The 22,637-nt window shown below is 38.5% G+C and overlaps 4 protein-coding genes and 1 pseudogene across 4 annotated transcripts; all 5 read right to left on the reverse strand.

The window, feature by feature from the left end:
- Positions 1 to 2,634: 2,634 nt before the first annotated feature.
- On the reverse strand, positions 2,635 to 3,481 carry LOC124471761 (transcription factor HES-5-like). The gene is made up of 2 exons (XM_047026361.1): positions 3,375 to 3,481; positions 2,635 to 3,259 (listed from the first exon to the last, which is right to left on the reverse strand). Exons 1-2 carry the CDS (start codon positions 3,435 to 3,437, stop codon positions 2,837 to 2,839), a joined length of 486 nt encoding a protein of 161 aa, XP_046882317.1. The 5' UTR covers positions 3,438 to 3,481; the 3' UTR covers positions 2,635 to 2,836.
- Positions 3,482 to 6,884: 3,403 nt separating this feature from the next.
- Positions 6,885 to 7,606, reverse strand: LOC124471803 (annotated as a pseudogene).
- Positions 7,607 to 10,954: 3,348 nt separating this feature from the next.
- LOC124471807 (transcription factor HES-5-like) lies at positions 10,955 to 11,614 on the reverse strand. Its single transcript, XM_047026417.1, has 2 exons — positions 11,537 to 11,614; positions 10,955 to 11,421 (listed from the first exon to the last, which is right to left on the reverse strand). Exons 1-2 carry the CDS (start codon positions 11,597 to 11,599, stop codon positions 10,999 to 11,001), a joined length of 486 nt encoding a protein of 161 aa, XP_046882373.1. The 5' UTR covers positions 11,600 to 11,614; the 3' UTR covers positions 10,955 to 10,998.
- Positions 11,615 to 15,433: 3,819 nt separating this feature from the next.
- LOC124471806 (transcription factor HES-5-like) lies at positions 15,434 to 16,187 on the reverse strand. The gene is made up of 2 exons (XM_047026416.1): positions 16,030 to 16,187; positions 15,434 to 15,914 (listed from the first exon to the last, which is right to left on the reverse strand). The coding sequence occupies exons 1-2, from the start codon at positions 16,090 to 16,092 to the stop codon at positions 15,492 to 15,494; spliced, it is 486 nt and encodes a 161-aa protein (XP_046882372.1). The 5' UTR covers positions 16,093 to 16,187; the 3' UTR covers positions 15,434 to 15,491.
- A 2,464-nt stretch (positions 16,188 to 18,651) lies between these two features.
- LOC124471804 (transcription factor HES-5-like) lies at positions 18,652 to 20,195 on the reverse strand. Its single transcript, XM_047026415.1, has 2 exons — positions 20,112 to 20,195; positions 18,652 to 19,996 (listed from the first exon to the last, which is right to left on the reverse strand). Exons 1-2 carry the CDS (start codon positions 20,172 to 20,174, stop codon positions 19,574 to 19,576), a joined length of 486 nt encoding a protein of 161 aa, XP_046882371.1. The 5' UTR covers positions 20,175 to 20,195; the 3' UTR covers positions 18,652 to 19,573.
- Between the last annotated feature and the right edge of the window lie 2,442 nt (positions 20,196 to 22,637).

Raw genomic sequence — 22,637 nt, forward strand, 5'->3', positions numbered from 1 at the left:
TTCCTCCATGAGGATTATTTACCCAACGTGGGTATCACTATCATCTTTCTGTGATAATTTTTTACTGATCTGTTTCAAGATCAATATATTTACTCAGAATATGAGTTACTTTGAAATATTTCTATTGAGGAATATCAAGTTTTCTTTGTCAAACTTCTGTTCATGTTCGACAGATCTTTGTCTTTCTAAAAGATGGTTCTTTGATATGTTTCCTCTACTCTGTTAGAGAACAGTGCCTACCCAGCATATGTTCAAATATGCATGATGAATGGAAAACATTATTTTCTCTGTAAATGTACTGTTTATGCTAGGCAGATCATTTGCCTTTTGTAAAGACAGACGTTCAATATCTATCTTCTACTCTGTTAGAGTACTTATTATGCATTTGTTTTGGATGTGTGAAGAAAGAAGAACATTATTTTCCCCGTAAACTAACTGTTTATGTTAAATAGTTCAATGTGTCTTTTGTAAAGACAGATGTTCAATATATATCCTCTACTCTGTTAGAGTACCTTGTGTCTTGGAGACGTGTCCAAGTTATGTTGTGATGTTTAATCACTCTGTCTGCCTCATGTTGAGGTATCTATGATGATGTGACTCTCTGAGTCAAGTTGAATAAATACAATCCACTGAAACTTTTTTGTCCTTTTGCACTATTCCCCTCTCAATTAATAGCATTAGTACTTCTAGTTAGTAAATCTATTTACATCATCCTGTTCTTTCGTTAGTCAAAGCATACATTTTAATCAAACAATCTGAGCCTATATCAGTCATATCAAGGTGAGAAAATTATCATTATATTTATGTTATAAATCTGTATATTATGTATCTTCATTCAAAACTACTCCCTTAATTAATAGCATTGTGTCCACGTTATAATGCTAATACCTGTACTAGCACTACATATTAGTATTCCCAGCACCAATGACAGAAATCCACAAAATAATATTGACTACAATGAACTATTATATAAACAAAGATGTGTTCAGGTTAAATGATTGTATTTGCTTTGTCACAAAAAAGATGTATGGCAATCCTATTTAAACCTTACAGAAGATTCAGTTGATTGGTGGTTTTGTAGTTGCAAAGTATTGAGTTATATTTAACATTGACTTTTGCATTAGATTAGAATTAGCATCTTATCCATATATACATACAAAAATACACAGGATGTCTAATAAGTACTCTAGTAGATGATAGATAATAAGAAACAGTCTTCATGAAAGACTTGCAAATCTTTCCAACACAAATAATGCAAAATATATATATTTTATATCTATGTTATATTTGTATAATATGATCTTGGATTGAAGATAATCAAATTTCAGGGTTTGCTCTTGATATGACTGATATAGTTTGAGATTGTGGATTACATGGTCAAAAGCTGATGTTTAATGCTCAGAAGACTGTCATCATATTTGTATAATCACTGTAACATACAGCTGAATGCACTGTAAAAAAAACACATTGTTATTAATAAAGAGAGGGAAATGGAAAAAGGATGAACACAAAGTCTGCAAAATACCGGAAGCAAATTCCGAAACTAAATGCATTTACATGTGATGTATGATATGTGCAAAAAACTGTTTTACATACATCCACATGAATTCACATCAAAATATCTTGTTAATTACATTTCCCATGAGTAAGTTTGTAATTTCAGTTGTAAATATTTCTTAAAAAATAGGAAGAAAATGATATATACCTTCATGAACAATGTCTAAAACTAAAGAAAAGTTAATACTTAAGTAAACATTTTGAAAATTTGCAGTTATCATGATTTGTGTATATTCTCAATCAGTTCTAAGATCCATGGTCAGATATTCAACTGGGCCAATGATGAAAAACAGACAAGCTAAGGGACAGAGAGATTCAGTTGATTGTATTTATTCAACTTGACTCAGAGAGTCACATCATCATAGATACCTCAACATGAGGCAGACAGAGTAATTAAACATCACAACATAACTTGGACACGTCTCCAAAGACACAAGGTACTCTAACAGAGTAAAGGATATATATTGAACATCTGTCTTTACAAAACACACATTGAACTATTTAACATAAACAGTTAGTTTACGGGGAAAATAATGTTCTCCTTTCTTCACACATACAAAACATATGCATAATAAGTACTCTAACAGAGTAGAGGATAGATATTAAACGTCTGTCTTTAAAAAAGGCAAATGATCTGTTTAGCATAAACAGTACATTTACAGAGAAAATAATGTTCTCCTCTCACAATGCATATTTAAACATATGCTGGGTAGGTACTGTTCTCTAACAGAGTAAAGGAAACATATCAAAGACCTATCTTTTTGAAAGACTTAGATCTGTCCAACATGAACAGAAGTTTGACAAAGAAAACTTGATATTCCTCAATAGAAATATTTCAAAGTTAAAGATCATTTAACAATGATCACAGAAAGATGATAACAGTGATACCCAAGTAGGGTAAATAATCCTCATGGAGGAACAGTGATAATGTATCACTTACTGTAAGTTTACATTGAAACAAACTGGTGCAAACTTCACAGAGATGCACATCAAAATTCATACTACAAAAATGTAGTGAGAAATTCAGGATTATCCTGAAGAGATTGGTTGACCTTTGAACAGATCAGAGGAAATCTCAAAGAGATTTAATCAATAATGCCCAGTTTGGGTAAATGTCCTTACAAAGAACCATAAAAGCTTCATATCGTAATGATCTATGACAAAATCAGCAATCTTTCCATTCATATAGAACATCTTCACTTGTCAATAATGTTGTTGGTAATGTTAATCTCTGACCAACATGTACATGTCTGGGAGTAGAGCTGCAGTCTGTAGGTCTCTACCAGGGCCTCCAGGGGGCGCTGTTGACTGGACTCTTCTCTTTCCTGATGCTGTGCTGGGCTGGGGAGCTCAGCTTAGGCAGGTCAGTCTCCCTGTTGTTCTTATCAGAGGATGACTGCTGGCTCTGGAAGTGGCTCAGCAGTCTTCTCTGGGACTCTGTCTCCATCTCCTCCTTGGACAGGAAGTGCACCATCTCTTGGACACACCTGGAGTGACCCTGATTGGTAGGTGCAGAGCATGAAGAGGAGCTGATTGGCTGCAGACGGCTCAATAAAGAAACTGTCATCTCCAGGATGTCAGCTTTCTCCAGCTTGGAGTCAGGCGGCTGGTTGAGGAGTTCTGGACCCAGGAGAGACTTGAGCTGCTCAATGCTGCTGTTGATACGATCTCTACGTAACTTCTCCACCTGTGGCTTTCTAAGCTGCAAAAGAAAGAGAGGAAACACATTAATAACCTGATTCTGGAATGTAACATGAATAAAGATCATTACTATTTAGCAGTTGATGTAAGTCTGTGACATTGGGTCTTCAATTTACCTTGTTGGTGAGAGTCAGGTGTTCCTCAGAGCAGGTTCTTGCTGAAGTGACTGTAGGAGACATGGCTGGATCTCTGTGTTGTAGAGTTCACTGTGTTTAGTGAATCTGATTTCTACTGGCTTCATCCCCTCCTATATATAGTCCCACATCTCCATATGAATGTGTGGGTCTTGGGCTGGTTGGAGTTTCTCACAGTCAGCAGCCAATGGGAGAGCTTGGGAAGACAATGATGAATGTGGGGCAGCCTCATGCTCAGTGTCCTTATAGCTGGAGGACAATAGTCACATCTCAGGGGAGCAGGTGGAGGGCTGGGGGGTGATGGAGAGAGACTCACAGAGCGCTGTGTGGATCTGGGAAAGTGGTGACCCTGTAAAGAGATCAGATCTGCTGCCTGATGTTGGGATCAATGACTCTGTCAGAGCACACGCTCATCCTCTCAACACACACGTGTCATACTGACACACCTTATTGTTAGATTTTCCAATGTAACTTAATCTTCAATTATGAGAAGCATGCATACATGGGTTTTCTTCTATACTTTTTTAAAGTTAAATTTCAAGAAATTATGGTGAGTTCATTATAATCATAACCAGTTCTTATGAAAGCATGTGAGACATTTGGTTTGTTTATAATCTAAATTTACCGCCATACCTCTTAAAAAATTGTAATGATTCCAAATAAATCTAAGAAGCTCATGTAGTCAATATCAGGTACATACTTTTTAAAATTAGTTTTTAGTTTAGTCCATTTCAGTAAAAGTGGTATTTAAACACGTTAAGTTTGTTTATTTTCAGGGAGGTGTTAGCCATCTTGAGGTCCAGATGTAGCAGATGTGTTGAGTGTCTTGTAGTGTGAGTAGAAAACTGCTCTGAGTTTCCCACACTGATTCCTGTGTCCTGTGGTCAATGTACTACAAAAGAGGTTCAGGACACTAAATGGAGCTCTAGTGACGCTATTGGCTCTGTGTTGTAGAATAGACAGAGCCTGACGTCACAGACCATCTGGCTATCTGGAGGTAAAGAACACCACTGGCTGATACTGTGGGATGATCACCACAACAACCATTAATAAAGTTACAGTGATAAAAAAAAGAATATCATAAAAAAGCCAAAAAGTAACATACTATCAGGTGTATATTGTCAATTTGGTCACACAATTGTTGGTGTTAGTTAAGCATGAACACTCTTCTTGTGTAAATGAATGAGATTCTTGGCTGACAGATGACATCAGCCTGAAATTCCTTTGAAGGATAATTGTTATTCCTCCTCCTAAAGTGTGCCAATTCCCCATAGAGACAGTCTGGTGGTGTTGAGACTGAGGATGCTAAAGACACTGAACTGTGACTCTGCTCTCCAGAGCTTTCCCACACTCTGCTCATTGAGGAAGCTTCTACAAAACAATACACGTGTGCCTTGTTCAATGCAAATGTATCTCCATCCAAGCAGTTACCAATGACCCCATCCCTGGCTGAGCTGCAGGAGGTAAATACATTTGTATAGAATGATCTAAATAGTGATATGTGAGGATAAGGTAACTTTGTTGATGTTTGTTTACATCTCAACCTATTAAGGTGTGTGTTCCTGCTATTATGAACCAGCACCTGATTGTGTATAATCAAATACCTACAGAGTTGTTTATCTTGTAGCCTAGATGGTGCTACAAGCTTAAGTCTGAGGAATGCCACTAAAATAACATGTTTGATGAGGAAAAAACATAGATCAAAATATATTACATAAAAACTACTTCACACAGAATTTATATGTTTTAAATGTTCTAAATGAGGTGTTTCGTTGTATTCATGAAAAATCAGATTGTTGTCCAACCCTGAAGTGCTAAATAGTTTTGGATTGAATGCAAAAGAAGGTCTAGAATGGAGCACCCCCCCTCTCTCTCCTTCTCTCTGACCTCTAAACTCCAGGACTGGGGTCTCTATCTATTGTCCCTTAGGGGGTCTGTGAGTGAGGTTTCCTGAGTTTCCCACACCCTGCCTTCAATTAAGGAACAATAGAAGTGTGTATTATTGCACATCTCATAAGATATGAAGGATGACCCCTCTGTAAAATCTGAAGTACAATACGATGAAACAGTTTTTGAGCTTTATCTGTGAGTACTGATAAAAGGCTGCTAATATTTATTTGAAAAACCTTCAACTTATAGAGTAAAATAGCTATGAAGTACTAAAGATTATCACAATGAAGCAGTTTATATCTATAAAAGATTAACAATTTTTTTACAAGAACGTGTGATCCTGTTCATCTTTTTTTTAACCACAAATATTGTAACTTAATTGAAGCATTTCAAACTTACTTTCATTTTAATATTATCATCAAAACAGTACTATATTTGTTTTTGCGTGAATGTATCTTGGTGGTAATTTCTTTTAACTAGCTCTCGAAAATACAAGGTCTTCAGGCTTGCATTATTGATTGTACTGTATATTTGTTTTTGCCCAGCAAAAGGTGAGCCTAAAACCTTTGTATGTGTCAGGTAATTATTATTATCATTTTAGCATTCTACTGAAAGCATCATAAAGTTACCATGATAACAAACAAGAAAAGAGGAGTTTTGCACAAGGACCAGAAAGATTCAGTTGATTGTATTTATTCAACTTGACTCAGAGAGTCACATCATCATAGATCCCTCAACATGAGGCAAACTGAGTGATTAAACATCACAACATACCTTGGACACGTTTCCAAGACACAAGGTACTCTAACAGAGTAGAGGATATATATTGAACATCTGTCTTTACAAAAGACACATTGAACTATTTAACATAAACAGTTAGTTTACGGGGGAAATTATTTTCTCCTTCCTTCACACATAGAAAATATATGCATAATAAGTACTCTAACAGAGTAAAGGATAGATATTGAACGTCTGTCTTTACAAAAGGCAAATGATCTGTTTAGCATAAACAGTACATTTACAGAGAAAATAATGTTCTCCTTTCACCATACATATTTAAACATATGCTGGGTAGGTACTGTACACAGAGTAGTGGAAACATATTAAAGAACTATCTTTTTGAAAGACAAAGATCTGTCCAACATGAACAGAAGTTTGACAAAGAAAACTTGATATTCCTCAATAGAAATATTTTAAAGTTATTCATAGTCTGAGTAAATATATTAATCTTAAAACAGATCATTTAACAATAATCACAAAAAGATGATAACAGTGATACCCATTTTGTGTAAACAATCCTCATGAAGGAACAGTGATAATGTATCACTTACTGTAAGTTTACATAGAAACAAACTGGTGCAAACTTCACAGAGATGCACATCAAAATTAATACTACAAAAATGTAGTGTAAATTCAGGATTATCCTGAAGATATTGGTTGACATTTGAACAGATCAGAGGAAATCTGAGAGATTCAATGAATAATACCCAGTTTGGGTAACCAAAAAAGCTTCAGATTGTAATGATCAATATCAAAATCAGCAATTGTTCTGTTCATACAGAACATCATCTTCACTTGTCAATAATGTTTTAAGCAATGTTAATCTCTGACCAACATGGTCATGTCTGGGAGTAGAGCTGCAGTCTGTAGGTCTCTACCAGGGCCTCCAGGGGGCGCTGTTGACTGGACTCTTCTCTTTACTGATGCTGTGCTGGGCTGGGGAGCTCAGCTGAGGCAGGTCAGTCTCCCTCCTGTTCTTATCAGAGGATGACTGCTGGCTCTGGAAGTCGCTCATCAGTCTTCTCTAGGACTCAGTCTCCATCTCCTCCTTGGACAGGAAGTGCACCATCTCTTGGACACACCTGGAGTGACCCTGATTGGCAGAAGCAGAGCAGGAAAAGGAGCCGATTGGCTGTAGACGGCTCAATAAAGAAACTGTCATCTCCAGGATGTCAGCTTTCTCCAGCTTGGAGTCAGGCGGCTGGTTGAGGATTCTGGACCCAGGAGAGACTTGAGCTGCTCAATGCTGATGTTGATACGATCTCTACGTAACTTCTTCACCTGTGGCTTTCTAAGCTGCAAAAGAAAGAGAGGGAACACATTAATAACCTGATTCTGGAATGTAACATGAATAAAGATCATTACTATTTAGCAGTTGATGTAAGTCTGTGACATTGGGTCTTCAATTTACCTTGTTAGTGAGAGTCAGGTGTTCCTCAGAGTAGGTTCTTGCTGAAGTGACTGTAGGAGTCATGGCTGGATCTCTGTGTTGTAGAGTTCACTGTGTAGAGTGAATCTGATTTCTACTGGCTTGATCCCTCCTATATATAGTCTCACATCTCCATATGAATGTGTGGGTCTTGGGCTGGTTGGAGTTTCTCACAGTCAGCAGCCAATGGGAGAGCTTGGGAGGACAATAGTCACATCTCAGGGGAGCAGGTGGAGGGCTGGGGGGTGATGGAGAGAGACTCACAGAGCGCTGTGTGGATCTGGGAAAGTGGTGACCCTGTAAAGAGATCAGATCTGCTGCCTGATGTTGGGATCAATGACTCTGTCAGAGCACACGCTCATCCTCTCAACACACACGTGTCATACTGACACACCTTATTGTTAGATTTTCCAATGTAACTTAATCTTCAATTATGAGAAGCATGCATACATGGGTTTTCTTCTATACTTTTTTAAAGTTAAATTTCAAGAAATTATGGTGAGTTCATTATAATCATAACCAGTTCTTATGAAAGCATGTGAGACATTTGGTTTGTTTATAATCTAAATTTACCGCCATACCTCTTAAAAAATGTAATGATTCCAAATAAATCTAAGAAGCTCATGTAGTCAATATCAGGTACATACTTTTTAAAATTAGTTTTTATTTTTGTCCATTTCAGTAAAAGTGGTATTTAAACACGTTAAGATTGTTTATTTTCAGGGAGGTGTTAGCCATCTTGAGGTCCAGATGTAGCAGATGTGTTGAGTGTCTTGAAGTGTGAGTAGAGAACTGCTCTGAGTTTCCCACACTGATTCCTGTGTCCTGTGGTCAATGAACTACAAAAGAGGTTCAGGACACTGAATGGAGCTCTAGTGATGCTATTGGCTCTGTTGTAGTATAGTCAGAGCCTGACGTCACAGACCATCTGGCCATCTGGAGGGAAAGAACACCACTGGCGGAAATTGTGGGCTAATTATCACAACAAACATTTACACAGTTAAAGATATCAATAATTACAAATATTCATTATAAAATAGCTGCAACATAATAGTCTCAGGTGTATTTTGTCAGTTTTATCACAGAAACGCTTGGTGTTCGTCAAATATGAACACTCTTGTTCTGTACATGTTTTACATTCTTGGCTGACAGATGACATCAGCCTGAAATTCCTTTGATGGATAATTGTTATTCCTCCTCCTAAAGTGTGCCAATTCCCCATAGAGACCGACTGGTGGTGTTGAGACTGAGGATGCTAAAGACACTGAACTGTGACTCTGCTCTCCAGAGCTTTCCCACACTCTGCTCATTGAGGGAGCTTCTACGGAACTATACACGTGTGCCTTGTTCAATGTTAATTCATCTCTTTCCAAGAAGCTACCTACGACCCCATCCCTGGCTGAACTGCAGGAGGTAAATACATTTATATAGAATAAGGTAAATACTAAGATGTGAAAATAAAGTACATTTGTTGATTTGTTTGTTTACATCTGAACACATAAAGGGGTTGTTCTTGTCATTATGAACCAGCACCTGACTGTAGAGTACTAAGCTTTGCAGTGTAAACAAACTATTCTTCTCTTCAGAATGGCATATACCCGATAAAGTGAGGTAAATTATACAATTAATTAAATGTTTGTAAGATTGTGTAACAATCAAATACCTACAAGGTTGTGTAACTTGTAGCCTGGATGGTTCTACATGGCTAAATGGTGTTAAACGAATGATATCACAGATTTGATTGCATGAAAAGGTAAATAATTATGTATTTTATAAAAGCTACATCTGACACAGTTTAAATGGTTTAAACAGTCTCAATTATGCTTTATATTTTGCAAATCAAATTGGGATATTGTCTAACCCTAAAGTGCATAGCAGTTTTGCAATTCATGTAAAAATATTGTCCAAAATGGAGACTCCCCCCCTCTCCTTCTCTCCGACCTCTAACCTCAAGGACTGGGTCTGTATATATTGTCCCATAGGGGGTCTGTGAGTGAGTTTTCCTCAGTTTCGCACACCCTGCCTTCAATTAAGGAACAATAGAAGTGTGTCTTATTGCACATCACGTCAGCTTTGGAGGATGACCTCATCGTTGAGGAAACAGTAGCAAAGAAATTGCAGCTCTAAACAATAAAAAGAACAATGAACGCAAAATCTGCGAAATAGCGGAAGCAAATTCCGAAACTAAATATATACACATATGATGTATGGTATGTGCAAAAAAACTGTTTTACATACATCCACATGAATTCACAACAAAATATTTTGTTAAATACATTTCCCATGAGTAGGTTTGTAATTTCAGTTGTAAATATGTCTTGACAAATAAGAAGAAAATGATATATACCTTCTTGAACAATGTCTAAAACTAAAGAAAAATTAATACTTTGTAAGTTTTTTTTTTGAAAATGTGCAGTTATCATGATTTTTGTATATTCTCAATCAGTTCTAAGATCCATGGTAAGATATTCAACTGGGCCAATGATGAAAAACAGACAAGCTAAGGGACACGGAGATTCAGTTGATTGTATTTATTCAACTTGACTCAGAGAGTCACATCATCATAGATACCTCAACATGAGGCAGACAGAGTAAATAAACATCTCAACATAACTTGCAAACGTCTCCAAAGACACAAGGTACTCTAACAGAGTAAAGGATATATATTGAACATGTGTCTTTACAAAAGACACATTGAACTATTTAACATAAACAGTTAGTTTACAGAGAAAATAATTTCTTCACACATATATAACATATGCATAATAAGTACTCTAACAGAGTAGAGGATGGATTTTAAACATCTGTCTTTACAAATGGCAAATGATCTGTCTAGCATAAACAGTACATTTACAGAGAAAATAATGTTCTCCTTTCAAAATGCATATGCTGAGTAGGTACTGTACTTTAACAGAGTAGAGGAAACATACTACTGTAAAGGACTATCTTTTTGAAAGACAAAGATCTGTCCAACATGAACAGAGGTTTGACAAAGAAAACATAATAGTCCTCAACAGAAATGTTTCAAAGTTATTCATAGTCTGAGTGATTATATTGATCTTCAAACAGATCAGTTAACAATAATCACAGAAAGATGATAACAGTGATACCCATGTTGGGTAAATAATCCTCATGGAGGAACAGTGATAATGTATCACTTACTGTAAGTTTACATTGAAACAAACTGGTGCAAACTTCACAGAGATGCACATCAAAATTCATACTACAAAAATGTAGTTTGAAATTCAGGATTATCCTGAAGATTTTGGTTGACCTTTGAACAGATCAGAGGAAATCTCAGAGAGATTTAATGAATAATGCCCAGTTTGGGTAAATGTCCTTACAAAGAACCATAAAAGCTTCAGATCGTAATGATCTATAATAAAATCAGCAATCGTTCCATTAATATAGAACATCTTCATCTTCACTTGTCAATAATGTTGTTGGTAATGTTCATCTCTGACCAACATGGTCATGTCTGGGAGTAGAGCTGCAGTCTGTAGGTCTCTACCAGGGCCTCCAGGGGGCGCTGTTGACTGGACTCTTCTCTTTACTGATGCTGTGCTGGGCTGGGGAGCTCAGCTGAGGCAGGTCAGTCTCCCTGTTGTTCTTATCAGAGGATGACTGCTGGCTCTGGAAGTGGCTCAACAGTCTTCTCTGGGACTCTGTCTCCATCTCCTCCTTGGACAAGAAGTGCACCATCTCTTGGACACACCTGGAGTGACCCTGATTGGTAGGTGCAGAGCAGGAAGAGGAGCTGATTGGCTGCAGGCGGCTCAATAAAGAAACTGTCATCTCAAGGATGTCAGCTTTCTCCAGCTTGGAGTCAGGCGGCTGGTTGAGGAGTTCTGGACCCAGGAGAGACTTGAGCTGCTCAATGCTGCTGTTGATACGATCTCTACGTAACTTCTCCACCTGTGGCTTTCTAAGCTGCAAAAGAAAGAGAGGGAACACATTAATAACCTGATTCTGGAATGTAACATGAATAAAGATCATTACTATTTAGCAGTTGATGTAAGTCTGTGACATTGGGTGTTCAATTTACCTTGTTAGTGAGAGTCAGGTGTTCCTCAGAGTAGGTTCTTGCTGAAGTGACTGTAGGAGTCATGGCTGGATCTCTGTGTTTTAGAGTTCACTGTGTAGAGTGAATCTGTGAATTCTACTGGCTTGATCCCTCCTATATATAGTCTCACATCTCCATATGAATGTGTGGGTCTTGGGCTGGTTGGAGTTTCTCACAGTCAGCAGCCAATGGGAGAGCTTGGGAAGACAATGATGAATGTGGGGCAGCCTCATGCTCAGTGTCCTTATTGCTGGAGGACAATAGTCACATCTCAGGGGAGCAGGTGGAGGGCTGGGGGGTGATGGAGAGAGACTCACAGAGCGCTGTGTGGATCTGGGAAAGTGGTGACCCTGTAAAGAGATCAGATCTGCTGCCTGATGTTGGGATCAATGACTCTGTCAGAGCACACGCTCATCCTCTCAACACACACGTGTCATACTGACACACCTTATTGTTAGATTTTCCAATGTAACTTAATCTTCAATTATGAGAAGCATGCATACATGGGTTTTCTTCTATACTTTTTTAAAGTTAAATTTCAAGAAATTATGGTGAGTTCATTATAATCATAACCAGTTCTTATGAAAGCATGTGAGACATTTGGTTTGTTTATAATCTAAATTTACCGCCATACCTCTTAAAAAATGTAATGATTCCAAATAAATCTAAGAAGCTCATGTAGTCAATATCAGGTACATACTTTTTAAAATTAGTTTTTATTTTTGTCCATTTCAGTAAAAGTGGTATTTAAACACGTTAAGATTGTTTATTTTCAGGGAGGTGTTAGCCATCTTGAGGTCCAGATGTAGCAGATGTGTTGAGTGTCTTGAAGTGTGAGTAGAGAACTGCTCTGAGTTTCCCACACTGATTCCTGTGTCCTGTGGTCAATGAACTACAAAAGAGGTTCAGGACACTGAATGGAGCTCTAGTGATGCTATTGGCTCTGTTGTAGTATAGTCAGAGCCTGACGTCACAGACCATCTGGCCATCTGGAGGGAAAGAACACCACTGGCGGAAATTGTGGGCTAATTATCACAACAAACATTTACACAGTTAAAGATATCAATAATTACAAATATTCATTATAAAATAGCTGCAACATAATAGTCTCAGGTGTATTTTGTCAGTTTTATCACAGAAACGCTTGGTGTTCGTCAAATATGAACACTCTTGTTCTGTACATGTTTTACATTCTTGGCTGACAGATGACATCAGCCTGAAATTCCTTTGATGGTTAATTGTTATTCCTCCTCCTAAAGTGTGCCAATTCCCCATAGAGACCGACTGGTGGTGTTGAGACTGAGGATGCTAAAGACACTGAACTGTGACTCTGCTCTCCAGAGCTTTCCCACACTCTGCTCATTGAGGGAGCTTCTACGGAACTATACACGTGTGCCTTGTTCAATGTTAATTCATCTCTTTCCAAGAAGCTACCTACGACCCCATCCCTGGCTGAACTGCAGGAGGTAAATACATTTATATAGAATAAGGTAAATACTAAGATGTGAAAATAAAGTACATTTGTTGATTTGTTTGTTTACATCTGAACACATAAAGGGGTTGTTCTTGTCATTATGAACCAGCACCTGACTGTAGAGTACTAAGCTTTGCAGTGTAAACAAACTATTCTTCTCTTCAGAATGGCATATACCCGATAAAGTGAGGTAAATTATACAATTAATTAAATGTTTGTAAGATTGTGTAACAATCAAATACCTACAAGGTTGTGTAACTTGTAGCCTGGATGGTTCTACATGGCTAAATGGTGTTAAACGAATGATATCACAGATTTGATTGCATGAAAAGGTAAATAATTATGTATTTTATAAAAGCTACATCTGACACAGTTTAAATGGTTTAAACAGTCTCAATTATGCTTTATATTTTGCAAATCAAATTGGGATATTGTCCAACCCTAAAGTGCATAGCAGTTTTGCAATTCATGTAAAAATATTGTCCAAAATGGAGACTCCCCCCCTCTCCTTCTCTCCGACCTCTAACCTCAAGGACTGGGTCTGTATATATTGTCCCATAGGGGGTCTGTGAGTGAGTTTTCCTCAGTTTCGCACACCCTGCCTTCAATTAAGGAACAATAGAAGTGTGTCTTATTGCACATCACGTCAGCTTTGGAGGATGACCTCATCGTTGAGGAAACAGTAGCAAAGAAATTACAGCTCTAAACAATAAAAAGAACAATGAACGCAAAATCTGCGAAATAGCGGAAGCAAATTCCGAAACTAAATATATACACATATGATGTATGGTATGTGCAAAAAAACTGTTTTACATACATCCACATGAATTCACAACAAAATATTTTGTTAAATACATTTCCCATGAGTAGGTTTGTAATTTCAGTTGTAAATATGTCTTGACAAATAAGAAGAAAATGATATATACCTTCTTGAACAATGTCTAAAACTAAAGAAAAATTAATACTTTGTAAGTTTTTTTTTTGAAAATGTGCAGTTATCATGATTTTTGTATATTCTCAATCAGTTCTAAGATCCATGGTAAGATATTCAACTGGGCCAATGATGAAAAACAGACAAGCTAAGTGACACGGAGATTCAGTTGATTGTATTTATTCAACTTGACTCAGAGAGTCACATCATCATAGATACCTCAACATGAGGCAGACAGAGTAAATAAACATCTCAACATAACTTGCAAACGTCTCCAAAGACACAAGGTACTCTAACAGAGTAAAGGATATATATTGAACATGTGTCTTTACAAAAGACACATTGAACTATTTAACATAAACAGTTAGTTTACAGAGAAAATAATTTCTTCACACATATATAACATATGCATAATAAGTACTCTAACAGAGTAGAGGATGGATTTTAAACATCTGTCTTTACAAATGGCAAATGATCTGTCTAGCATAAACAGTACATTTACAGAGAAAATAATGTTCTCCTTTCAAAATGCATATGCTGAGTAGGTACTGTACTTTAACAGAGTAGAGGAAACATACTACTGTAAAGGACTATCTTTTTGAAAGACAAAGATCTGTCCAACATGAACAGAGGTTTGACAAAGAAAACATAATAGTCCTCAACAGAAATGTTTCAAAGTTATTCATAGTCTGAGTGATTATATTGATCTTCAAACAGATCAGTTAACAATAATCACAGAAAGATGATAACAGTGATACCCATGTTGGGTAAATAATCCTCATGGAGGAACAGTGATAATGTATCACTTACTGTAAGTTTACATTGAAACAAACTGGTGCAAACTTCACAGAGATGCACATCAAAATTCATACTACAAAAATGTAGTTTGAAATTCAGGATTATCCTGAAGATTTTGGTTGACCTTTGAACAGATCAGAGGAAATCTCAGAGAGATTTAATGAATAATGCCCAGTTTGGGTAAATGTCCTTACAAAGAACCATAAAAGCTTCAGATCGTAATGATCTATAATAAAATCAGCAATTGTTCCATTCATATAGAACATCTTCATCTTCACTTGTCAATAATGATGTTGGTAATGTTAATCTCTGACCAACATGGTCATGTCTGGGAGTAGAGCTGCAGTCTGTAGGTCTCTACCAGGGCCTCCAGGGGGCGCTGTTGACTGGACTCTTCTCTTTACTGATGCTGTGCTGGGCTGGGGAGCTCAGCTGAGGCAGGTTTTCATACTACAAAAATGTAGTTTGAAATTCAGGATTATCCTGAAGATTTTGGTTGACCTTTGAACAGATCAGAGGAAATCTCAGAGAGATTTAATGAATAATGCCCAGTTTGGGTAAATGTCCTTACAAAGAACCATAAAAGCTTCAGATCGTAATGATCTATAATAAAATCAGCAATTGTTCCATTCATATAGAACATCTTCATCTTCACTTGTCAATAATGATGTTGGTAATGTTAATCTCTGACCAACATGGTCATGTCTGGGAGTAGAGCTGCAGTCTGTAGGTCTCTACCAGGGCCTCCAGGGGGCGCTGTTGACTGGACTCTTCTCTTTACTGATGCTGTGCTGGGCTGGGGAGCTCAGCTGAGGCAGGTCAGTCTCCCTGTTGTTCTTATCAGAGGATGCCTGCTGGCTCTGGAAGTGGCTCAACAGTCTTCTCTGGGACTCTGTCTCCATCTCCTCCTTGGACAGGAAGTGCACCATCTCTTGGACACACCTGGAGTGACAATGATTGGTAGGTGCAGAGCAGGAAGAGGAGCTGATTGGCTGCAGGCGGCTCAATAAAGAAACTGTCATCTCAAGGATGTCAGCTTTCTCCAGCTTGGAGTCAGGCGGCTGGTTGAGGAGTTCTGGACCCAGGAGAGACTTGAGCTGCTCAATGCTGCTGTTGATACGATCTCTACGTAACTTCTCCACCTGTGGCTTTCTAAGCTGCAAAAGAAAGAGAGGAAACACATTATTAACCTGATTCTGGAATGTTACATGAATAAAGATCATTACTATTTAGCAGTTGATGTAAGTCTGTGACATTGGGTCTTCAATTTACCTTGTTAGTGAGAGTCAGGTGTTCCTCAGAGTAGGTTCTTGCTGAAGTGACTGTAGGAGTCATGGCTGGATCTCTGTGTTGTAGAGTTCACTGTCTAGGGTGAATCTGATTTCTACTGGCTTGATCCCTCCTATATATAGTCCCACATCTCCATTTGAATGTGTGGGTCTTGGGCTGGTTGGAGTTTCTCACAGTCAGCAGCCAATGGGAGAGCTTGGGAAGACAATGATGAATGTGGGGCAGCCTCATGCTCAGTGTCCTTATTGCTGGAGGACAATAGTCACATCTCAGGGGAGCAGGTGGAGGACTGGGGGGTGATGGAGAGAGACTCACAGAGCGCTGTGTGGATCTGGGAAAGTGGTGACCCTGTAAAGAGATCAGATCTGCTGCATGATGTTTGGATCAATGACTGTGACAGAGCACACGCTCAACATCTCAACACACACGTGTGATACTGAAACACCTTAATGTTAGATTTTCCCATGTAACTTAACCTTCAGTTATGAGAAGCATGCATACATGGGTTTTCTTCGATACTTTTTAAAAGTAAAATTTCAAGAAATTATGTTGAGTTCATTATAATCATAATCAGTTCTTATAAAAGCATGTGAGACATTTGGTTTGTTTATATTCTAAATTGACTGCCATACCTCTTTAAAAAAGTAATGATTCCAAATAAATCCAAGAAGCTCATGTAGTCATTATCAGGTACATACTTTTTAAAATGAGTTTTTAGTTTAGTCCATTTCAGTAAAAGTGGTATTTAAACACGTTAAGTTTGTTTATTTTCAGGGAGGTGTTAGCCATCTTGAGGTCCAGATGTAGCAGATGTGTTGAGTGTCTTGTAGTGTGAGTAGAAAACTGCTCTGAGTTTCCCACACTGATTCCTGTGTCCTGTGGTCAATGAACTACAAAAGAGGTTCAGGACACTGAATGGAGCTCTAGTGACGCTATTGGCTCTGTGTTGTAGTATGGTCAGAGCCTGACGTCACAGACCATCTGGCCATCTGGAGGGAAAAAACACCACTGGCTGATACTGTGGGATGATCACCACAACAAGCATTAATAAAGTTAGAGTGATAAAAAAAGAATGTCATAAAACAGCCAAAAAGTAATATACCATCAGGTGTATATTCTCAATTTGGTCACACAAATGTTGGTGTTAGTTAAATATGAACACTCTTGTTCTGTACATGTTTGACATTCTGGGCTGACAGATGACATCAGCCTGAAATTCCTTTGAAGGATAATATTCCTCCTCCTAAAGTGTGCCAATTCCCCATAGAGACAGTCTGGTGGTGTTGAGACTGAGGATGCTAAAGACACTGAACTGTGACTCTGCTCTCCAGAGCTTTCCCACACTCTGCTCATTGAGGAAGCTTCTACAGAACAATACACGTGTGACTTGTTCAATGCAAATGTATCTCCATCCAAGCAGTTACCAATGACCCCATCCCTGGCTGAGCTGCAGGAGGTAAATACGTTTGTATAAAATGAGCTAAATAGTAATATGTGAGGATAAGGTAACGTTGTTGATGTTTGTTTACATCTCAACCTATTAAAGTGTCTGTTCCTGCTATTATGAACCAGCACGTGATAAACTATAATCAAATACCTACAGAGTTGTTTATATTGTAGCCTAGATGGTGCTACAAGCTTAAGTCTGAGGAATGCCACTAAAATAACATGTTTGATGAGGAAAAAACATAGATCAAAATATATTATATAAAAACTACTTCACACAGAATTTATATGTTTTAAATGTTCTAAATGAGGTGTTTCGTTGTATTCATGAAAAATCAGAATGTTGTCCAACCCTGAAGTGCTAAATAGTTTTGGATTGAATGTAAAAGAAGGTCCAGAATGGAGCACCCCCCCTCTCTCTCCTTCTCTCTGACCTCTAAACTCCAGGACTGGGGTCTCTATCTATTGTCCCTTAGGGGGTCTGTGAGTGAGGTTTCCTGAGTTTCCCACACCCTGCCTTCAATTAAGGAACAATAGAAGTGTGTCTTATTGCACATCTCATAAGATATGAAGGATGACCCCTCTGTCAAATCTGAAGTACAATACGATGAAACCGTTTTTGAGCTTTATCTGTGAGTACTGATAAAATGCTGCTGATATTTATTTGAAAAACCTTCAACTTATAGAGTAAAATAGCTATGAAGTCATAAAGATGTATCAAACTGAAGCAGTTTATATCTATAAAAGATTAATAATTTTTCACAAGAATGTGTGATCCTGTTCATCTTTTTTTTTTACCACAAATATTGTAACTTAATTGAAGCATTTCAAACTTACTTTCATTTGTATATTATAATCTAAAAAGTGCTATATTTGTTTTTGCGTGAATGTATCTTAGTGGTAAATTCATTTAAATAGCTCTCGAAAATACAAGGTCTTCAGGCTTGCATTATTGATTGTACTGTATATTTGTTTTTGACCAGCAAAAAGTGAGCCTAAAACCTTTGTAATATGTCAGGTAATTATTATTATCATTTTAGCATTCTACTGAAAGCATCATAAAGTTATCATGATGACAACAAATAAAAGAGGAGTTTTGCACAAGGACCAGAAAGATTCAGTTGATTGTATTTATTCAAATTGACTCAGAGAGTCACATCATCATAGATACCTCAACATTAGGCAAACTGAGTGATTAAACATCACAACATACCTTGGACACGTTTCCAAGACACAAGGTACTCTAACAGAGTAGAGGATATATATTGAACATCTGTCTTTACAAAAAACACATTGAACTATTTAACATAAACAGTTAGTTTACTGAGAAAAGAACGTTCTCCTTTCTTCACACAAATAAAACATATGCATAATAAGCACTCTAACAGAGTAGAGGATAGATATTTAACGTCTGTCTTTACAAAAGGCAAATGATCGGTCTAGCTTAAACAGTACATTTACAGAGAAAATAATGTTCTCCTTTCACAATGCATATTTAAACATAAACTACCAGAGTAGAGAAAACATATTAAAGAACTATCCTTTTGAAAAACTTAGATCCGTCCAACATGAACAGAAGTTTGACAATTAAAACTTGATATTCCTCAATAGAAATATTTCAAAGTTATTCATAGTTTGAGTAAATATATTAATCTTGAAACAGATAGTTTAACAATAATCACAGAAAGATGATAATAGTGATACCCATTTTGGGTAAATAATCCTCATGAAGGAACAGTGATAATGTATCACTTACTGAAAGTTTACATAGAAACAAACTGATACAAACTTCACAGAGATGCACATCAAAATTAATACTACAAAAATGTAGTGTGAAATTCAGGATTAACCTGAAGAGATTGGTTGACCTTTGAACAGATCAGAGGAAATCTGAGAGATTCAATGAATAATACCCAGTTTGGGTAACCAAAAAAGCTTCAGATTGTAATGATCAATATCAAAATCAGCAATCGTTCTGTTCATACAGAACATCATCTTCACTTGTCAATAGTGTTATTGGTAATGTTAATCTCTGACCAACATGGTCATGTCTGGGAGTAGAGCTGCAGTCTGTAGGTCTCTACCAGGGCCTCCAGGGGGTGCTGTTGACTGGACTCTTCTCTTTACTGATGCTGTGCTGGGCTGGGGAGCTCAGCTGAGGCAGGTCAGTCTTCCTCCTGTTCTTATCAGAGGATGACTGCTGGCTCTGGAAGTGGCTCAACAGTCTTCTCTGGGAATCTGTCTCCATCTCCTCCTTGGACAGGAAGTGCACCATCTCTTGGACACACCTGGAGTGACCCTGATTGGTAGGTGCAGAGCAGGAAGATGAGCTGATTGGCTGCAGGCGGCTCAATAAAGAAACTGTCATCTCCAGGATGTCAGCTTTCTCCAGCTTGGAGTCAGGCTGCTGGTTGAAGAGTTCTGGACCCAGGAGAGACTTGATCTGCTCAATGCTGCTGTTGATACGATCTTTACGTAACTTCTCCACCTGTGGCTTTCTTAGCTGGAAAACATAGAGAGGAAACACATTAATAACCTGATTCTGGAGTGTAACATGAATAAAGATCATTACTATATAGCAGTTGATGTAAGTCTGTGACATTGGGTCTTCAATTTACCTTGTTAGTGAGAGTCAGGTGTTCCTCAGAGTAGGTTATTGCTGAAGTGACTGTAGGAGTCATGGCTGGATCTCTGTGTTGTAGAGTTCACTGTGTAGAGTGAATCTGATTTCTACTGGCTTGATCCCTCCTATATATAGTCCCACATCTCCATATGAATGTGTGGGTCTTGGGCTGGTTGGAGTTTCTCACAGTCAGCAGCCAATGGGAGAGCTTGGGAGGACAATAGTCACATCTCAGGGGAGCAGGTGGAGGGCTGGGGGGTGATGGAGAGAGACTCACAGAGCGCTGTGTGGATCTGGGAAAGTGGTGACCCTGTAAAGAGATCAGATCTGCTGCCTGATGTTGGGATCAATGACTCTGTCAGAGCACACGCTCATCCTCTCAACACACACGTGTCATACTGGCTCAGCTCCTTTACATGAGATTGTACAGTGTTATCTAATCCTCAGCCACAAATATTTGATCCACTTGATATCCCTTTAATATTATTGTTTTTTACCTTCATGGTGCATTAAAAGATATACCAATACAGAATATCTGATTCAATGCTGAAGTAAATGTTCATTTTCATCATTGTTTTTCCATAAACATCTATCAACAAAAAAAACACCCCTTTTAATGAAAATACACCAATGGGTGCTTTTTGCTGTGAATATTAAATATGTTTCTCTCTTATATCCACCCACATTTCGAGATTGTATTGAGTAGCTCTGAGCTTCCTGTATTGAACTGCCTTGGGCTCCCAGGTACTGTGCCTCTGCTGGGCTGTGCAGCTGTGAGCTGGTGCTGGTTTCCTCCTGTGGGTCCTGCAGCCCCAGGCAGCATACTTCCTTGCCTTCAGCTTCCACAGCTGGCTCCCTGCACAAGGCTGAGCATGCCCCAGTCACACGCCCTCCTCTCTCTGGGGCTGGGAGCCACAGGGACACACGGCTTCCCACACTTCTGTATGCAGCCTGCTCAACCCCCCAGACAATAGAAGTGTGTCTGTTCCCACAAAGCCTTCAGACTGTTCCCATGCAGGATTCAGGCTGGGCTAGGAGGCAGTGTGACCCCCACTGCCATCTGGATCACTTATAACTCACCTCAAAAACAAACTAACTAAATATCTTAACCATTTAAATACATTATTTTATAACTTTTTGTTATTAAAAATGTGCTCTTTTGCTTCCCATCAACTGCAACGTTTTTGTTAATTGTCATAAATATATATACTTTTGCTTTCTACAGGTCCAGAATATGAATCACATGAACACATCAGTGTGTGAGTTTGGACATCACTGTAAAGCATTACTATATGGTACAGACTTAGTCCTGGCACAGATACTTTCCCAGGAATTAGCCTGACAGACCTTATTACCATATGGCTTGGGGAGCAACTTCCCACCTGTCATTCTATTCCCACAGACTATTGTCCCTAGATTAGAGCTCTCTGATTGGCTGAAGATCTTGACACATGGAGCAGAATGAGCATAAATACAGAGAGGAGATGGAGAGCTCTCTAGTGAAGGTCCTCTGAACATCCACAAGGCAAGCAACATCAACTGAGTCCAGCAAGCGGCCACTACAACTGTTATCCTCTGAACAACTTTTGACGAAGGACGTCAAAAGTAAAATTTTGACTCATTTCTAGCAAAGCTGCCAACTCAGACCAAAATCTGAAATGTCAGCCTACCTGGATATCACTCTTCAGGACAGCTTGAAGGAGCAACAGCCCCAGGTGCACCTCAGGTAAGTTCACTTAACAACATCCTCCTGTCCTAGACAGAGATGCTGTCAAAGAGAACAGGAAGTTGGGTGTGAGTGAGGAGGTGTTGACAGTTGTCTTGTTATCAGGTGTAAACTCAACATGCTGGAGAGGAGGTGCAGCATTGGAGTGGAGAAGCTGAAGGCCATTCTGGCAGAACATCTCCACAACGGGATCCCTACCTCCGACCTCCTGGAGAAGACAGCCTCATTCTTCACTCTGAGGAAGGCCTTGCTGTCCTACAACGGCTACTCCAAGTGTTCCAGGGACATCCTGCGTCTCTTCCCTGGCTCAGAGGACGACCTGGCTCCCCTGTGCCTCCAACAGTGACCTGGAGAACAAGCCGGGAAGCAGAGTTCCAAGTTCAGAGGATAATTGTGACTGTGTTTTTCAACCAGATGATGAGAGACTATAATTTAGGCTATGTGACTGGCGTATCTGTCGCTTCTTCCGACAGTTGCTGTCACAGACCCTACCCTGCCTATTGCACTATCCATGTAAATATGTAGCTCCAGTTGTTGTTGTTCTGGTGCTGGAAGCTATCCTGTGGAGTGGTTCCGCCCAAGTGTTGGCCTCCCTATAGATCTAACCAGACCATAACACGTACATTAAGTCTGTGCCTTTTTTTAGAAGTTTTGCACTTCATGTAAAGTTGCTGATTCCTTTTGAATGCATTGTGTGCATTTTTAGAAGCAGCTATTAAACTGCTCTATTCTTTCTGTGAAAATGTTGACCTAGTGCTTTCAGGTATGAATTCGAATATTAGAAATACTGCCTCA

Source organism: Hypomesus transpacificus, chromosome 9, assembly GCF_021917145.1.
Source record: "Hypomesus transpacificus isolate Combined female chromosome 9, fHypTra1, whole genome shotgun sequence".
NCBI classification, from domain to species: Eukaryota; Metazoa; Chordata; class Actinopteri; order Osmeriformes; family Osmeridae; genus Hypomesus; species Hypomesus transpacificus.